This window comes from Astyanax mexicanus, unplaced genomic scaffold (genome assembly GCF_023375975.1).
Source record: "Astyanax mexicanus isolate ESR-SI-001 unplaced genomic scaffold, AstMex3_surface scaffold_40, whole genome shotgun sequence".
Lineage (NCBI taxonomy): Eukaryota > Metazoa > Chordata > Actinopteri > Characiformes > Acestrorhamphidae > Astyanax > Astyanax mexicanus.
In genome coordinates, this window is record NW_026040050.1 from 671,166 (window position 1) to 691,898 (window position 20,733).

A 20,733-nucleotide genomic window follows, 5' to 3' on the forward strand; every position below is an offset into this window, starting at 1 on the left:
TTGATATTTTGTATAATCACACTGGAAATTGAACATTAATATTCTTTTTTGTTATGTTCTGTTTTATTGTTTTATTTTATCTATATTACATTGAAGTTTAAATAAACTTGGAGGTCTTTCTGTGTTTTACTTTTTTATTCTGAGTGTTTACAGAGTATATGGTTCCATCAAGAAAATAGTAAGTTTCCCGGCCGTGGTACAAATTAAACGTTCTGTGTTTTTCCTTTTTATTTAGATCGTTTTTGCAGCGTTGTGTTTTAATGGCGTTTTTCACTGTTAAAATCCACCATCTACAGGCGGCCGCGTGTAACTGCAGCAAGAACGCTGGATAAAAAAGAAGCTAAAATTCAGCGTTTTGCTTAATTTAACTGAAAACAACAATATTATATAATTCAGTAGTTAGGTATATGTAAAATAAATGATTAGAATTAACTTATGAATTATAACTGTTAAATAGCTGTTGTTCAGCCTGGTTAGCGTCTAGGCAGAGCAGAGGCTCCAGCTGATGATGCGTTCCTCCATAGCCACGCCCCTCTCCTCTCCCCACGCCCCCACGTCAAAAAGGGGTCAAAATAGACTCGCAAACAAAACGGAGGAACGCAAAGGAGGGAAAGTATTGCAAAGAGAAAAAAGGAACGCAAAGTGCAAAACGCAAAGAAAAAGTGTTTTTGCAAAAGATTAATTCTAAAAAAAATATTACAATTGAAAAAGGTAACTTATGTTCTCTTCTTTGTTTGCAAAATTAGATTTTTTTTGCAATTCGTGGAGATTTTTTTTGTGACAGTTTTATTTTCTCGTCAGCATTAAAGACCCCAATTTGACTCCATATCATCGCGGTGGATAAACTCTACGTGAACGGACAGCTTCACCGCGACCAGAAAACCACGCCATGGCTGTACTGACCAGGTGATCTGTATACAAACACGTCTGTTCTAACTCTTTCACTCCTTCTCCGCTAAAAGCTCATTAGATATGTCTGTTTATAACTATTAATGCCGGGTCAATCAGTATATATATTTTTTGTTTTTGTTTGTTTGTTTTTTGCACCCAACATGTTTACCACACGAGCACACAGTCATACAGGTTACATGCGAGAGCACACACACACGCACACACACCGTTAGTGAGCACACGTGACTTTCCCAGGTAACTCAAATATGAGCATGCTGAGGTTTGTCTCATGGAATGTACGTGGAGCTGGTTCGGGGGAAAAGAGGGTAAAAATTGCCCATCGGTTAAATGATTTAAAGTCTGACATTGTGTTTCTACAGGAGACACATGTATCTAAAACATCTGCGCAAACATTCTCCTTTCCACAGTTTCCTCACACATACTCAGCCTGTTATAACTCCAAACAAAGAGGTGTAGCTATATTGATTAACAAAAAGTTAAACTTCACCATCAGAAATACTATATCAGACCCAGAAGGCAGATTTATAATACTTAATTTATCTATTCAAAATATTAATTTTTGCATTGCTAATATATATGCCCCAAATGTTGATGACCCCTCCTTCTTTCATACCTTTTTCACTTTACTTTCTGATCACTCTGACACCACACTGGTGATAGGAAGAGACTTCAACTTGGTACTTAATGAAGAGATTGACAGGCTCAGTACAGCAGTGAGTCAAAGGAACTGGCAGTCTGCAGACATTCTTAAACAGTACATGAAGGATTTTGGTCTATGCGATGCTTGGCGTTCACATCACCCCACTCTGAGAGAGTATAGTTTTTTCTCACACGTACATAAATCTCACTCTCGCTTAGATTACTTTTTAGTTAGCCGCTCTATGATGAAGGAAATCACAGACACTCAAATTCACCCTATCATTATTAGCGATCACGCACCGGTGTCTATGTCTTTGACACGGAAAAGAGTTATACCACCAGCTAGGAACTGGAGATTTAATACATCATTACTTAACGAACAAGATTTCATTAATTACTTCAAAAAAGAGTGGGCTATATATTTAGAACATAATGACCTGCCTGGAATATCGCCATGTGTTCTTTGGGAAGCAGGGAAGGCAGTAATGCGGGGTAAAATAATATCTTACTGCGCACATAAGAAAATTAAAGAAAAAACTCGTGTGTCAGAATTGGAACAGAAAATAAAATCTTTAGAAACTGCCTATGCTGCTTCACCACAAGAACATATAATTAACACCCTGCGGAAATTAAGATTGGAACTAAATGAAATCATTGATAAAAAGACACAATTTATGTTGCAGAGGCTGCGTTTGGAAAACTTCGAGCATGGAAATAAATCTGGAAAATTCCTGGCAAACCAATTAAAACTAAATAAAGAAAAAACAGCTATTTCTTCAATTAAAGACTCTGTTGGTAACATTACTCATGACCCACAAGAAATTAATAACAATTTTAAAGACTTTTATGAGGCATTATACTCATCACAGATGAATCCATCTGATGCTGACATTGAAGAATTTTTGAAAAATATAAATCTACCTAAACTAGATGAGGAACAGGTTATGACTCTTGATTCACCTTTTTCATCTTCCGAATTCTTTAAAGCAATACAGGATCTCCCAAATAATAAAGCTCCAGGTCCAGATGGCTTTCCTGCAGGGTTATATAAAGAATTCTGGTCTGTGTTAGAACCCATTTTTTTAGAATGGTCACTCAAATCAAGAAGGACCGCATAATATCTCCAAACATGAACTCTGCCAACATTACCTTGCTTCTTAAACCAGGCAAAGATCCAACACTCCCATCCAGCTATCGCCCAATTTCGCTTATAAATGTAGACCTTAAAATAATTTGCAAAGTTCTTGTAAGGAGGTTAGAAAAAATCACTCCATCCATTATACATTCGTACCAAACAGGTTTTATCAAAGGCCGGCACTCAGCCGATAACACACGTCGACTAATAAATGTAATAGATTACTGTTCCATTAACAAATTAGAAACCATAGTTGTCTCTTTAGATGCAGAGAAAGCATTCGACCGGGTAAATTGGAAATTTCTGTTAGCAGTTCTAAATAAATTTGGATTTGGTCCATCCTTCATAAACTGGATTGAAACATTATATAGCTCTCCCAATGCACGGGTTAGGACAAATGATCTTATTTCACAAAGCTTTAGTTTGCAGAGAGGCACCAGACAGGGCTGCCCGCTCTCTCCCTCACTTTTTGTATTTTTTATTGAACCACTAGCAGCTAAAATACGACAAAGTATAGATATTAAAGGAATTCAAACAGAAAATACAGACCATAAGATAAGCCTTTATGCTGATGATGTATTACTTTTCCTTAGGGACTCACAAACTTCTCTGCTAAAGACAATCACACTCATAGATAAGTTCTCATCTGTATCAGATTATTCCATTAACTGGAGTAAATCAACAGTTCTACCTCTGAATTGTACATTTCAGAGCACTACTTCACTACAGTCGGGCAACATTAAATATTTAGGTATACATTTTTCCCCCAAGCTATCAGACCTGATACGATTGAATCATATTCCTCTACTAAAAACAATAGAGGACGATCTCACACGATGGAATTCTCTACCTATATCTCTTATTGGGAGAGTTGCTACTGTAAAAATGCTGATTCTACCTAAAATCAATTATTTGTTTTCATTAATCCCTAATAAACCTCCTGCTGCTTGGTTTAAGTCATTAGACTCAAACATTTCAATTTTTTTATGGAAGAACAAAACATCGAGAATAAGTTTGAAGACTTTACAGAAGCTAAAATGCCATGGTGGTCTAGAACTACCAAACTTCTATCACTATTTTTTAGCCAATAGATTGCAATATGTTACAAGTTGGATTAAAACAAACCCTTTAGGCAGCCCATGGCTGGACCTAGAACAAACACTCAGTGGAAAAGTGAAAATCTCTGACTTACCTTTCATTAGCTCCAGTATTAAACACTATAGCTGCTTTAAAAGCCTAAACATAAACACCACTCTGACAGCTTGGTGGGAGTTTTTAAAGATAGCTAAGTCTTCACTAATACCATGTAAAAGGACACCCATTTGGAACAACCCAGATATATGTCAGAAAAAAACAGTTATTAATTTTTCACAATGGCAAGAGAAAGGAATTAAGAATTTAGAACATGTTATACAGGAGGGGACCTTTATGTCATTTGAAGATCTTATTTCAAAATACGAAATTAGCAGTAGCAAATTTCTGGAGTATCTACAATTGAAGTCCATTATACAAGCAAGATTTAATTTAAATAATCAAACATTAGAAATCCCAGTATTGATAAAAGAGTTCATGAATCTCTATACTCCTAAATTGTTATCAAAAATATATAAGTTATTATCCAAAATTAATGATTCAATATCCCTCCCAATTACAAAATGGGATCGAGATCTCTCCATGAACCCAGATAAGAACTTTTGGACACAGATATGTTTAAACAATTTCAAAATGATGAAAAGTCCAAATTTACAACTCATACAATACAAAATTCTCCATAGAACACATTATACAGGGCATAGAATGTTCCAAATGGGCCTTAGAGAAACAAATATATGCACTAACTGTTCGGGCAATCATATTGAGAATTATATACATGCTATATGGTTTTGCATGCCTGTTCAGAGATTCTGGCAGATGATATGTGAAGACTTATCTACCTGGTTTAATTGCAATATCCCAGCTTCACCCAAACTATGCATTTTAGGTGATGTAAGTGAACTAAACATGGAAACAAATATATTGCACATAGTTCTCACTGTCTTATGCATCGCTAAGAAAACTATCCTCATGAAGAGGAAATCAAAAAATGATTTATGCATAAATCACTATAGAAATTTACTTTTAGACCACATTAGTCTGGAAAGAATGTCTGCAACCTCAAAAAACCAATTGGCTACATTTGAATCTCTCTGGTTCCCACTGATCAGCTCCATCACATGATGGGGGTGGGCGGCTGTAGTCGTGTCTCCTGGTGCGTCCGGCAGGTGGCTGGGGGGGGGGGGGGTCAGGGGATTCGGGTGTCTGATGGCTCTTGGACTGGGGACGGTGGCTGCCGCTTGGTGATTTCTGTGTGCGGGCCCTGGTTGTTGGTGGGGGGGGCCTGGATGTATGCTCTTGTGGTCTTGGGGTGTGGGTCTGGGGGGCCCATGGTGGTGGGTGCTGGCCCTGTCCGGTTGGCTGGGTTCCCCTGTGGCGGTCGGGGTGCGGAGTCCGGGGCCCTGGTGCCCGTGGGCGTCTGTCGCCTGTTTGGGTCCCTCCCTGCGCTGGGGAGGGTCTATGCCTCTCTTGGGCGCGCCGTCGTGGGGGGTGGTGGTTTGGTCCGTGTTGGGGTGTCTGGTTGGCATTCCGGGATTCTGGGTGCCCTCCCTGTGGGGAGGTAGGGGCGCTCAGGTGGGGAAGCGGCAGTCTCCCACTTAAGACCGGTTGGTCCTGGGCTCAGGACCACTGTGTGTGTATGAGAAAGAGTGGGATGTTTAGTGTAAATGTGTCTGTGTGTGTGTGTGTGTGTGTGTGTGCGTGTGTGTGTGCGTGTGTGTAATATCTGTTGTCTTTTGTATGTGAGTGGGATGTGTATTTATGTTGTACTGCAGTGTGGGGATGGGGGCGCTGTCTTGCAGAGCGGCGGTGTCCTGGGGCCATAGCCGCTCTACACCCTGGACTTGCCTTCCCTGTACTGCGGTTGGGTGTATGGAACTGGGTGCCTAGTGAGCCAGCAGTAGTTGGCTCTCTTCCTCTGGGGGGAGGGCCCCGGACTCCGCACCCCGACCGCCTCGACTACTGCAATGCCCTGCTAACTGGCCTCCCGGCCTGTGTAGTAAAACCACTCCAGATGATCCAGAACGCAGCAGCACGTCTGGTCTTCAACCAGCCAAAACAGGCACATGTCACCCCGCTGCTCATTGAGCTCCATTGGCTACCAGTTGATGCTCGCATCAAATTCAAAACTCTTACAATCGCCTACAAGGTGATGTCAGAACAGGCTCCTTCCTACCTGCACTCGCTCCTGAAGGCTTACGCTACCTCCCGGCCGCTGCGCTCCTCCAGTGAACGTCGCCTCGCTTTGCCAAACATTCGCACAAAGCAATCCAGACTGTTCTCATACAGAGTTCCCCAATGGTGGAACAAACTACCCTCCACTACCAGATCAGGAGAATCTCTCACTATCTTTAAGAAACTCCTGAAGACAGAGCTCTTCAAAGAGCACGTACTCTCTTAACACCTCTAACACACTAACTACTTCTAACCTCATTTCCTTCTTCCTCTCCTTCACTCCTCTATCCTATTACTCCCCTTGTCCTCCTTTTATCCCTGTCCAAAGATGTTTTTCCTTTAAACTTATTTTACATTGTACTTGACTATTGTAAGTCGCTTTGGACAAAAGCGTCTGCCAAATGTAATGTAATGTAATGTAATGTAGTCCTCTGCCCCTCGGTCCTTTCCTGGCCCTTCCCCGACTCCTACTCAGTCTAACATCGCATTACACATACAAACTCATCATACAGCTTACACACATCATATTACACATAGGGTTTTGGGGGGCAGGTGCTCCCTGCTCCTCAATTTTATTTTCGCATTTTAGACATTGAGGGCCTTTGGGGGGGCAGTGTGGTTGGGTGCTGTTATTCAGTTCTCATATTACAGCTGTCCCTCCAATTTTAATAGCACTGTAGCTTTCATTCATTCTTCTCATTATACACATTCATATCACTGCAACATGCTGGGTGGGGGGAGGAGGGGGGTCAGGTCTTCTCACACCCTGGTTTCGTGCACCCTGCCTGGGGTGTGGGTCGGGTGGTTGTTCGGGGCCAGGCTGGCTGCTTCCCTAGGTTGCCGCTGGCTCGGTACTGGTGCCCGCATGCCCGCATTAGGTGTTTATGTATGTTCTGTGTGTGTGACTGGTGTGCGTGACTGGTGTGTGTGACTGGTCTGTGAGTGAATGTGCACGTGTGCGACGGGTGTATGTGTGACGGATGTGTGTGTGACGGGTGTGTGAATGTGCATGTGTGCGTGAACAGTTGGTCCTGGGTTTGGGGCTGACTGAGCATGGACAACCTGTGGGACATGGTTGCGTAGGGCGGGTTTTTGCCCTCCCTACCGTTCCACGCTGCTCTCCGCCGATCGTCACTGCCGTTCCTGGGGGGGTGGGCGTCCGTGGGTCCATGGGTGCGTGGCCGGATGCCCTAATGTGGTCTCTGGCCCGCCCCCTTGGTGACCGTGGCCTGGGGGTGGCTTGGGCCCCCTTGGCGTGGGGGGGGGGCCTGCCGGGTGTCGGGCTGTTCCCGGGTGCTTGGGATCTCGGGGGCCGCATGCTCGGCTCGTGCAGGGGGTGCTGGCCTGCCGGGGGGGTGGGCTGCTCGCTTCCTTTGGCTCTCTGGACTCTTGCTCTTTGCCATGGGGGCTTCGTCTGGAGTCTCCCCCGTCCTCATCTGGGGTGTGCACATGGTTACCATCGGGATGTGTGGCCGCGGGTCTTCTGGGCTCCTAATGGGCTGGGTCCACTGGGTTCTTCCCTATCTGCCTCTGGATCGCAGGGGCATGGTGGCGGTTTCTTGCCTCCATTGTGGTAGGCATTTCATGACATAATCCGTAACACATGACATATTTTTGCAAAACACAATAGAATAGAAGTAACTGTGCGTGTGTGTGTATGTATTAATATGTATGTATATTTATGTATGTGTGTATATGTATAAGCATATGTATAGTTAGATATGTGAGTATGTGTATATATGTATGTTTGTTTATTTTATGTTTATTTTATTTTATTATTATTATTTTTTGTTTGTTTGTTTTTTGTTTAGTTTTTTTTTTTTTTTTTTTTTTTTTTTCTTCTTCTTGTACCCCCCTCCTGTACCTCACACTCCGATCCTTCCAACCCTGAACTCCCACAACTATATCCACACAAAATATATATATATATATATATATATATATATATAATAGTAATAATAATAATAAAAAATAAAAATAAATAAATAAATAAATAAATAAATAAAAATAAAGTATTAATTGTCCTCCGAAGAGGGGGGGTGGTGGTTGGGCCAAAAAAAAAAGATTTCATGTATTTTTTGGCATAAATGCACTCTTTTATATAATATATTTTTTATTTATATAATAGATTTAAAATTGAACAAGGGGTGCACAAATTCTGCAAAATGACTGTAGGTGACCTAAAAATAGTATCATGAGCTTTTACTAAAATTAGTCCTAAGGGGCCTACACAATTAATAATTTTTAATTAATACTTCTTTCTTTTGATCACTCCACCCCTGATCAGTTCAGTTAATTTCGGTCCTCTCCACATTTCTAGTTAAACTGAGTCACAAGCTGTAATTTTTTTATTTTAAAAGGTTTAATCTGTGTGTTTTATTTCGGAGACGAGTATTTTTAAGCAGCTATCAGAAAAATCTCATCACAGTTTACATGATTAGCCTGCCGTTACCTTTCTTTTAGAAAAATCGCTGTATATCCAGATCTGTTTTAACATCAGCTGCTCCGACTAGCTGCCTGAACTCACAGCGACGGGGGGCTTCCCCACACTGACCCTCCTTTGCAAGCTGATTGGCTGTTTCTCCTGAAAGGCGGGACTTTCTCCTTGAACCGGCTCCACGATTGGTTAAGAGACACAGAGCGGTCAGTGCCCTGTCTCCTCAATAATATATATATTTTTATTGTAATATAATACGGGAAATTTACGGGAAAATACTAATGCGGGAGGACGGCGGGAAAGAGGAGTAAAATACGGTAGGTTCCCGGCCAAAACGGGAGACTTGACAGGTATGTAAGGTTAAAGCACTGTCACTGTCAGCACAGATAAAGGCAGTATTTTGTTACTAGAACTGTGCAGTACATCACAGAAATCTGCACAGTGTAGCCACTGACTCCTGAGGTTACCAGGTTTAAAAACACAACACCAGCAGGCCCACAAGTCATAGAAGCTAGCAAGTTGGCTGATTCAGCCAGTGACCAAAGACTGAATAAATATTGGCAGTGAGTTCCACAAATGGAGAAGACTTTGATCCTAGAAGGACTACAAGACAGACGCAGGTTAGCTTAGCTACTAGGGACGGGCATTTAAATAAAATAATAATAATAATTGAGAGTTCAAAGGCAAGTGCTTTAAGTATTGTAGCAATAACAGAAGTGTAAATAGTTTATAATATGAACCGTCTGCATCAACTGCCCCCAACTGAGAAACTCAGGGCTTATTTAAAAATCAGAGATTTCCACTGGAAAATACGAGAAGGCAGCATTAGCCTCTGAACCGAACCTGCCCATCTCCCATTTCCACACTCTGGGTTGCCAGGAATAAAGCTGTATAGCAAACTGTGGGGATGAATGGTTCGCCATGGAAGCAAACAAGCATATTTCAGCAGAAACAGTATAAAAAAGTATAAATTTAGGTTTTATACAGCCTGAAAAGACTCAGCATTCATTTAAAATCTCTATGATCAGAGACGGAATAAAATGAGAGTAAACATTGGCAGTGAGTTTGACTGATGGAGATAGCTTAAGCTGTCTTTTAGCCAGATTTCAAACCAGACTTCTGGTTGTGGTGAGTCTGTGCTATTTGGCTACAGTCTGCAGACTCTGGTGAAGTCAGAGCAGACTATTAAATGAAAGTCCTGTAGTGTATGATGGACTGAGAACCGATATTTAGCCTCAGAATTGCAACTTTGGTCAGAAACATTTTTCAACCCAATTTTGGGTTTTTATAATGTGTAGAGACCATGTTGACCATGTCTCTCAACCCACCATTTTACCCAACAATGGTTTTATGTTGTTTTTTGTTTGTTTTTTTTTGCTTCTGCAAGGACTGCTGCAAGCTCGTGCACTTCCGTGTTGGCATCTGATACTCCTAGGCAACGTGCACAGTGGCACATCTGGTCAGGTGATGTAGTGTATTATTCCCAGTCGTGTTAAGTGTGCTCTATATTGGTAGACTTGGTTAAGGAGTCACAACATATCAGTTACCAACTGCACAAGTAACTTATAAATGCAGTACCAAATCTCACCACTAACAGGGAATATAATGCAAATACAAATCCCGATTAAACTCATCATTTATCTAGTCTATAGTTGCATACAGCACACATTATAAACTAAAGAAAATTACATGCACACACAGTAATGATGTATGCTGAAATAGCACAGCACTCAGCTTGCAAGCAATTAAGCAGTTAATTAGTCTGCTGCAGGTCTCCCCTTGGAAAGCCCCTTGGAGTCATTAACGAGCTGAATCCTGATTGGCTCTGACCTCTAACTGATCTGTTTCTTTACAGTATCTGTAGTTGGTCAGTGTGTATGGAGCTGTGTAAGGAATCGCTCTGTATTACAGAAATAATATACTGTATTGTGTGTGTGAGCTATTTTGTAGTGCTGTTTGGAATCGTAACAGTACACCATAATGTAATGCAAAATGTAGTGTACAGACAAAGTATGCTAGAATTAAAAATGTTTACCATGCTGCAGTGTGGTGATGTTGTTTTAGATGTCCTCAGAGCAGCACAAACAGATGGTTTGTTGTTTGGTCTTTTCCTTGTCAGTTTACTGTATAGCAAGGCTGAGCAGTGACATGGACGTCGTTTTAAGAGGGATATAGGCTTGTATTCATCTTATGATTTGTGTTGAGTGGAGGAGAGGAAGAAAGGGAAAAAAGAAAGAGGAGTAGCAGGGCTCATTATATATGTTTGTTATTGTAAAGTACAGTGCAGGTGATGCACTTCAGTTTTATTTTAACTTTAAGTTTAGACATCAATGTATTAATTGACTGCATGAATATTTGAGTTTACTGTAAAACTAATTATATGAGTTACTGTAGCCACCAGAGTATGAAGCTTTTCGTTAATTATTCCCACTTTCCCTTCCACCTTAAAACATATTTCCCTTCCATCTTAAAATATTCATTACACTGAGTCGGTAGTAAATTTTAAATGCTTTTCTGTTATGTTAAAAACATTTCTGCTTATGCATATCCGATTAATCACAACAATATTTTGTGATTAAGTGTGAATATGATAAATGCACTTATTCTTCTTAAGATGCTAGTTTTATAGTGAATATTTAAATGTAAATAAAATAATGAATGGAAGAAATGTGAAATGCAACTATATTTATATTAATGGTGTTAATTAAAATACTAGTAAATACTTCTATGTTTAAGGGGCGATAAAGCCAACGTGGGGTGCTGGAATAAAAAATGCATGATCGAATATAGAGGAAACTTTTTGTTACTTTATTATATAAACATCTCAGCTTGGTTGTGAGGATTTCTGAACTCAAACTTTATTTACTGAGTATAAAAGGGCGTTTTCACACCTGTAGTCTATGATCCGGGTTAAATGGTGAGTTTATTCACTTCACAGGAGGCATAAACCTAAACACACAAAAATGCTCACCAATAAACCACATGAGCACATTGTCTCCTCTGATTGGTCAGAGCTAACTGGTGCGGGAGTGAGAAAGTAAATATAGTGAGAAGATTTTGTTATTACAGTCTGTATATCTGTGCAGTGTGAAGCTGCTTTAACACAGAACACTTAAAATATTCTGCTGTTCTTGCAAACACAGTGTTTTTAATGGAACATGCAGCACAGATGTCCAGCATGGAGCAGCAGAGACGGCATTTGTTCATAGCAGTATATTATCTGTTTTTATTTTTTTGTGCATATTTATACATGTAATTTCCTGGGCACAGAAATGCCATTGATTTGGTGGAATATGCCAAATATATGTGTATGTTTTTTTGTATTGTACCACTGGTTTGACATCACAATGTTACATTTTGAGAAAGTTAAATATATTTATTGATAACTCATTTTGTCTAATATTTATCTTATGGCCCCTAAAGTGGGAAATGGGGTTGTTCTGCCTTCCCCTAAGGAATGCATTATTTTATTCATTTTCTAGAGTAACTTGTTTTCTAGTGGCTATTTTCTTAACAGGAAGTGCACAAATTGAAGCTCAGCCCACTTCCTGTGTTGTGGGACAGTGAAGGCCATGTTTTCTCAATCTACAGTGTTTTCTGTGTTGGAATCCATCTTAATCCCTTGAGTTGTGGACATTATTTGTCTTTTTACCCATCTTTATCAACAAATACTTCATGTATCTTGCTGAATCTTCGATTAAAAACAAGAAAAGAAAGCCTTGTGGACTAATTTGAAGATCAAGGGTTAGCTAGCTGTCTAGTATTGCACACTTTAGGACGCAGTGCGAGGGCAGCCTAGGGGTTGTGCCCCATTTTGTGTAAAATTGTATATAAAAATGAAGTTTAGTAAAATGTGAATTTCAGTGAAGACTGTCATATATTAATGTTATCATCATTTGAAGTAAAACTGCAGCTGCACTGATTAATAAGTGTTCATTCATCTCAGACCTGCGCTGGTTCCAGCCTGTACTCTGGGATAAGAATAAGTAATACTAATAATACTAAGGCTTTTTCAGAAAGACTGATGCTATTTCAGCTTGATCTGTTTCATTCAGAAAATGACACAGGATTTTTTTACACACGACACACAGAGATCTGCTCTGTTATCTGTTATCTGCCTAATCAGAGTTTACCCTGCTTACAGCCTGAACAGGTAGGAGGTGACCTCTGAAGCAGGGAGAGAGAGAGAGAGAGAGAGAGAGAGAGAGAGAGAGAGAGAGAGAGAGAGAGAGAGAGAGAGAGAGAGAGAGAGAGAGAGAGAGAGAGAGAGAGAGAGAGAGAGAGAGAGATTAGCCTCTGGCTAACACATCCCTAGCCTCAGATGACTCATAAGTGTTATGTGACATCACTCGGCATATGCTGCCTCATACAGAGCCTAAAAGGGCTTCTCTAGTTAATTATGCAAGAACACAGAGAAAGAACCCACATTCTGGTGCTTACTTATTCTATTTTACACTCTATAACCATTTTCAGCATTGAGAATGACACATTCATTTAGTTTCTTAAACTGTAATAATTGGACAATTGGACAGTTCTAGGCACAAATGGTTAACTTTTTTACTTTTTACTTTGTAAACAGACATATAAGTGTGTTTGAGCAGTGCATTATTGAAACATACAGGTATGGTCCAATAGCTTGAGTATTAATTCTTTAACCATAAAAATAGAGAAACCATGCCTGTGTTAGCTGATCCCACATGAGTATTTGTACTACTGTTGATCTCCTGGGAGTTATAAAACAGTATCCAGTGAGTGGCAGTTATTTGGACAAGTATGCCTTGGTGATAAATGAGATTAACAGAGAATGGCCAGACTAAAAGAAAAGTACAGTACCTCAGATACTGTCACCATTCTGTAGAGTCAGTTAACAGAAAAGCATCTCAGAATGCACAACTTTGTGTTGAATGGGCTACAACAGCAGAAGACCATGCACTCTGAGTTCCACATCTGTCAGCCTAGAACAGAAAGCTGAGGCTGCAGTGCACACACAAGCTCTTTAAAACTCACCAGTTGAAGACTGACTGTTGAAAAAACATAACCTGGTCTGACGAATCCCTGTTTTGATCACACACAGAAGCAGTGATGTCAGTAACGCATTTCTCTAATCTGACACATTGCTATTTCCAATCCAGTAATCAGCGTTAATATTTTGTCATTTTCTTTAATAAAAAGATATTGAAGCATCCAGCTTGACATGTTAAAACGTACTGTATTCTGGGAATTATAGTGTGGGTGTGCAGTCGCCTGAATGCTGCAGCAGCACGTTAAGTTCCCTCTCTCGCTCATTTTTGTTGTTTTAGCACGTCCACTCGTTTTATTTTCATGTTATGACTGAGCAGGCTACAATATATGTCCAGTACTTCATTTTAAAGTTTGGGTATTATTACCCAAGAACGGGTGAAAGAGAAATTTAAGCTCACTCTGGCCCATAGATCTGTGGTGGAAACTTGCTCCCCTGAGCTTTGTGACCATGTTGAGAGGCATTTATCAGGATAAGGGAACACAGTCATCATTTTATTGCTGGAACTTACAATAGTTGCAACAGCCACAACCACAGCAAAATAATAACAGGGTAGCAAGCTAACAAGCTAACAGACTAAAACTAGCGTTTGGACTAAACACACACACACACACACACTTAAATATGATCAACATTAAGGTTGGTTGTTCACTCTGCTGGCAATGCAATGCAACGCACTATAAGCACCATCTTTACTGAAATGCTACATGAGTTTAATTAACCAATATTGAGGCATAATGCCTCTGCACTGCACCTTGTCATTCAGGCGGAGCATGGCGACAAATAAAACTGTATAAAACTCAGTTAATTTAAATAAACTTAAGATGAGTAAATATTTGCAACATTCTTTAAATATTGTTGAATATAAAGGATAGGTTGAGGTTTTAGTGTGTTGTTTTTCATCATTTGAACGTGAAACTAAAGCTGCACTCAATAATTTTACAATGAGGGTTAAGTGCCATGTACCAGAGGTACCAGGGGTTAGTGGGATTGAGAGCATGGTTTCACTTTAAAAAAAACGTAGCTTTTGCCGTTCTCCTGTGGGGTCCTGACCTCTGAAGAACAGGGTAAAAGGAGGATAACTGAGTATCTAGAGTTTTTAAACGGACCTTCCCCACACAGGTCAGTTTGATCCTTCAACCAATGTGGAGTTTCTATACCTGAAGGATTTGCTTTGGGATTGGCTGCTAGATTATAATGCAGAGTGACAGGCAGGGGTTTGCTCTGAGTGTATGGGCTGATTGGATTGCATATATGTCCCTCACCTTTAGGGGTGGGAGTAAAACAGAGAGAGAGAGAGAGAGAGAGAGAAGACGTGTAGTGGGTGAGAAGCACACTTTGAGCTGACCACAGCTAAGGAAAGGCCAACATGGGTAGTGGGAGCAGTAGCGCCAGTGTCGTACAGGCCGGGTGAGTAAGACCATACACCATAAACTGATAACACATAAAAACACACAGACTAACTAAGAAAACTAACAAAAAGGACGCTCTGCTGCTGCTAGGTGATGTCTATGACAAAAATGACCTGTGGCCCAAAACAACACCGTGGTCTAGCAATAAAATTCAGCAAAAGGCAGAAATATGTACATGGACGTTGGTGTGATATTAACTGTAGCAGCAGGTGGCTGCATGTGGCAATTCTTTATCTGATTATAACTAAGCCGGTGGCATGAGAGCTAAACAGCTTGAAATGTTGAGACAAGTGAGTTTCGGTCTCCTCTAAAATCAGTAAAATACAAAAGTGACTGTCGAGCACTGAACTACACTGCTGATTCACTCTCAATAGAACAACTCGACTGACCTCCAGTAGTTCCCACAGTTTAATTACAAGTATCCTTGCATTGCTGTAGTGTAGCCAGTAGGGGGCGATACAGCCTACAAAATGGACAGTATGTAGGCCCACACTAAAACAACTGGAATATTCGTATGCTATTCCAAACAGCTGTAAACCGTTACAGAGAGATGATCAAATAAAGATATGCCCGTCCCCTCTATTGTTAAATAACAGTGATTTTATAAGTGTACATATTTATTCAGGTTGCAACCTTTGCTGAAACAGATGTGCAGATTCACACACACAGCTTGTCTAGCCCCTGTACATGAACCTAATGGCATCATATCTTATGCCAGGTCTGGGATATAAAAGGGTATCAAGGCCTTATCAATGAGCCGTGGAGCAGCGGAACTGTATTTTCTGAAATGATGGAGGTCCATCCAATACTTTTGTAAAACTATTGTATAAAGTAATTTGCTGTCTGACAATAAGCAATAGTATATAATTGGTTTAGGTGCAAAACATTAATACCCATATAAAAAAAAATAGTTTATTCATTATTATTATTATTATTATTATTATTATTATTATTAAAAGTAGTAGTAGTAATCGTATTCATTCAGTTTTTATTGTAGCGAAGAATTATAAACAGTTAAAAGGATAGATGATCAGTAGTATAGGCATTAGACTCAAAAGACAAACAAAACAGAATAGAAACAGTCACAGCTTGGCCATGCATAGATTGTCACCCTACTGCAAAAAAATATATTTTTTTGGTTTGTTGTTTTTTACATAATATAAATCTGGCAGTTGTTTTTTATATTCAGTGATAATTTTATGATGAGGCTTCAAGCGCTCCTGTGGAAAAAGGCTCTGTCATGACTCAGGGATGGCTTGTTTAAATTTCAGATCATGCAGGCCCTCAGCAGCTGGAGTCTGAGAGAGCACAGTTGGCCTTGTGGCTGGTTGTACATATCTCCTAAGCTGCGTAAATTGTGGATAACACATCAGTTGTGTTCTTCAAATCGCTCCAAATGTCAGCTGCATTTCTCGCTGTGTGTGAAGGTCCTACACTTTGGAACAAACTTTTGTGACACAGAGATGAAGAAAAGCAGCCTGTCTCAGCTGCAGCCTGTAGACTTTGGAATGCTGCTATGGTGTGATGTTGTGTGGGAATAGGGGTCTGTTAGCAAATGTATCAGAGCTGGGGATCCGGCACTTTCCTCCAAGCATGCTGTAATGCTGTCTCACCTATGATTAGTCATGTATGATGATGTGTGAGGAGGTAATACAGCTTCTTTCTTTGTAGCTGTAAAGATTAAATTAAGCCTAATAAACTTAATGTTACCATTAACCATAATTATTAACGTTATTAACACTACAAGTAACATTAAGTTTATAAGGCTTAACTTAATCTTTACAGATACAAAGAATGAAGCTGTATTAGCTCCTCACACACTGCTGCCGGAGTGGGCCCCTTTTTCAGACCGGGAGTTTCATGCCCAAATCCGGCCCACTTTTTTCATGGAGGAGGAATTTGAATAAATGAAACAGCAGCTAGCTCTTAAAATGCCTTTTTATTTTATATAAGTTCAAGTATATGTTGGTACGTTAACAGAACTCCCTTCATTTGAGTGTCGGGTAACAAGCCCCCACCTCCCCTCTCCCCCTGCAGAACTCACTACCTGATTGGCTATGTTACTGCTGATTCAAAGAGATATAAATTTTTTATGGCTCAAATTTCTTCAAGCACTGTTGGGAGATAAATGAGGATTACTGGAGACTGGTTTGTTGGACCTGCTGGTTTGTGGAGCGGTGTTTGTTTGCACACTTTCGACTCTAATTCAGGAACCATAAAAACCTTCCATAATCCGGAGGTTTAGGCGGTTCGAATGATGTATAACTTGTCAGCATTGGATCAAATATAATACATACAAAAAACCCAAATATGGAAATTATGAATGATAATTCTAATAAACAAGACATTCATAGCATTTTGGGCGTCTATAATTGTTCATAAACACAGCCAGATATACATTATGACATATTTCATATTAATGATGTGTATTGGGCTCTACAAAATAAACTACGCTAATTGCAAACGTTGCGCAATAGCTGACAATTCAAGATTATTTCCATATCTCTGTTTACCGGCTGCAGCTGAAGTCTCTCCTCTGGAAAAAAAAAGCTTGTTAATTTTAAACATCCGACAGCTTCTTCTTCCGTCTTCTTTCTTTTTTTTTTTTTTTTAATTTTTTTTGGCCTCTTTTTACCCTCCATCACAGCCGACTGACGCTTCGTGCTATTCTGTTGCTGTATTTAATTTTATCGCTCCAGAAAAAACACTCGTGGGCGCAACCAACTCAAACATTTGGGAGAGGAGAAATCCCTCAGATGGTTGAACCCATCTAATCTACTGCGAAGTAGGGGCCGTGCTGTCAGATCAGATGAATAGAGAATGCAGACGTAGTTGAATGGAAATGAATGCAAGAATAAGATTAGATAAGGGACAAATAAGTGTCAAAATTTACGTCCAACCGGCCCAAACTCGAGATTTACATGAGCCGGCCCATTGGGAATCCTCCCGAATCTCCCGATTAGCCACTCCGGACCTGCGGCCACCCAACCCTGCACTTTATGAAGTTTTCTCACCTGTAGCTGATCCCTATGCAGGACCGTATCTCACCGCATTGTCTCTACTGGAAAGGGATCGACACTGTGTTGTAGGGGTGGCATAGAAGGCACTTCATAACGATAGCCTTTTCTGTTTAAAAGTCAGAAGAGCACCCATAGGGTATTAACATTTTCTTGATCTAGCGGCACATCATTGTAATTTATGGCAGCCAGTTGGACACTTTAATAAACACTTCAGTGCATGTATACCCTCTTGAGTTAACAGTGATGGCTACAAACACAGATCTGAACTGCTGTGCACATAATAAATCATTAAAATGTTTAAAAGTTTACAGATTATTAGACCTGCATTCACAGACAAACCAAGTCTCCCTGAAGCTCCGGGAGTCTCCTGCATTTCGGTAGCGGCTCCCGGATGCCCGCGAGTCACATATAATCTCCCGTAATTCAGAACGAGCGCCCCAAACGCGCACACAGACTTTAATTCTATAACCACGTGTGGGAAGGAGAGAGAGAAAACAGAGAGGGTTCTGATTGGCCTGTTCTCTGCAAAGAGTCTGTGAGACAGCCAATCAGTTTTTAGTGTGGGCGGGCAGTGTTGGGATTTGTTCAGTGAGTGAGAGAAAGCAGATCATGGCAGAGGCAATATTAATAATTATTGTAATATGATATGAAATGTTTTTGATGTTGTGCAGTTTTTTGTGATATTGTAACTGTCAATTTTTGTCAAATAAAGGCTTCATCCCCCCCCCCCCCACCCCCCCAAAAAAGGAAATCAGAGGCAGGGCCTTCCAAAAAGAAAAAAGATAAAACTCATTTCACCTCTGAATACTCTAAATTTAATTTAAAAAAAAAGTAAAATGAATTAATATAAAGTAAATTTTCGTTATCCTTTGGTGTGTGTGCAATTTTTTTTTATTTTTTTTTGGCGGGGGGTCACCTCCCTGAAATCAACTTTTGCAACTTGGGATGTCTGCATTCAGTAAGCTGGAAACTTCGATCCCTGCTGAAAATAAACAGCCTGACCGCATCCTCCTGGTCTGACTGGTTGAGCTGGTTGACCAGCATATGGTATGTTTTGGTTTGTAAAAGCTGGTGTTGAGCTTTTCAGTGAGCTCATGAATGTTAGATGATCTGAATGAATGTATTGAATAAACTGTAGATCCCTTCACTTTCATACTTTACTCAGCAGGTAGGAAATATGAGTTCACTGTTTATTGATTTGTGGAATGAAGTTTTTGTGATATTTCAACATAAAAACTCTTAGCCTTAGTGATGGACATCAAGTGTATACAGGCCTGGACCTAAAGCACAGGGTCTGCCCATATGCAGTACCTGCTGAGAGCAGGAGGGGGAGCCAGTGTTACAGGTAAAATCTTGGGACAGTCTCCCCCTTTAAATAGAAATTCCATCTTTAAAATATAATTGTACATATTTGTTTAGCTTAACATACCATAATTATTGCAAATATTTAAAGTCTGAATTGATTGATTGATTCTACCAAATGTTCACTATTATAAAATAAAAATAAAAACCAGTAAGCCAAAAAAGGTTTTAGATTTTTAAAATGAAATTCTACACCCACAAATACACATTCAAAACACTGTGAAATCTCATAAGTTATATGAAATAATCTATGTTATTTTTAACAATAGTGCATACCTGTCAAGTCTCCCGTTTTGGCCGGGAACCTACCGTATTTTACTCCTCTTTCCCGCCGTCCTCCCGTATTAGTATTTTCCCGTAAATTTCCCGTATTATATTACAATAAAAATATATATATTATTGAGGAGACAGGGCACTGACCGCTCTGTGTCTCTTAACCAATCGTGGAGCCGGTTCAAGGAGAAAGTCCCGCCTTTCAGGAGAAACAGCCAATCAGCTTGCAAAGGAGGGTCAGCGTGGGGAAGCCCCCCGTCGCTGTGAGTTCAGGCAGCTAGTCGGAGCAGCTGATGTTAAAACAGATCTGGATATACAGCGATTTTTCTAAAAGAAAGGTAACGGTTGGCTAATCATGTAAACTGTGATGATATTTTTCTGATAGCTGCTTAAAAATACTCGTCTCCGAAATAAAACACACAGATTAAACCTTTTAAAATAAATAAATTACAGCTTGTGACTCAGTTTAAGCAGAAATGTGGAGAGGACCGACATTAACTGAACTGATCAGGGGTGGAGTGATCAAAAGAAAGTATTAATTAAAAATGATTAATTGTGTAGGCCCCTTAGGACTAATTTTAGTAAAAGCTCATGATCCTATTTTTAGGTCATTTTGCAGAATTTGTGCACCCCTTGTTCAATTTTAAATCTATTATATAAATAAAAAATATATTATATAAAAGAGTGCATTTATGCCAAAAAATACATGAAATCTTACCTTTTTTTAAATATCTAGAAAAGGGTTTTTAATTTGGCTGTATTAAAGACATATGTAGGAATGTCCACACCATTTCAGATCCTGATAATCTAATTGTAGTGTGTAAATGGTTCACATGTGGTTATTTTAGATTTTTTGTAAACCTGTCTTAAAATGTAAGGTATACTGAACCTTCGTTGGGCTGGTGGGACGGCTTTAAGCGGACTGAGGAAAATATCCCTTATTTTTAAATCTAAAACTTGACAGGTATGCAATAGTGTACACTTAAATGTTGTGACTAAAAGGTATATTCACACACATTTTTTAAAATATCTCATTTGTTGGTTTTATTTCGTGTATTTCAATCACATAGGGTACGAGTTATACAATCACACGCAGTGGCGGTTTTTCTTCAGGGTGTAAATTAGCCAGTAGGTCCTGCTGCTGTCCATCCTCGTCATTTATGACCTGGCTCTATTACAATTACAGGTGGAAATCACTAAGATGCTGCACATATGAGCTGCTAACGCATTCATTTCCCTTTATAAAGCTACGTCAG

General features: G+C 39.9%; 1 protein-coding gene across 1 annotated transcript in view; it reads left to right on the forward strand.

The window, feature by feature from the left end:
• The first annotated feature begins 14,764 nt into the window (after positions 1–14,764).
• pkma (pyruvate kinase M1/2a) overlaps positions 14,765–20,733 on the forward strand; it is a 31,789-nt gene continuing 25,820 nt past the window's right edge. Inside the window, exon 1 of the mRNA XM_007239644.4 lies at positions 14,765–14,820. Coding sequence (XP_007239706.2) covers positions 14,780–14,820 — 41 coding nt within the window. The 5' untranslated portion in view covers positions 14,765–14,779. The remainder of the gene's footprint in view (positions 14,821–20,733) is intronic.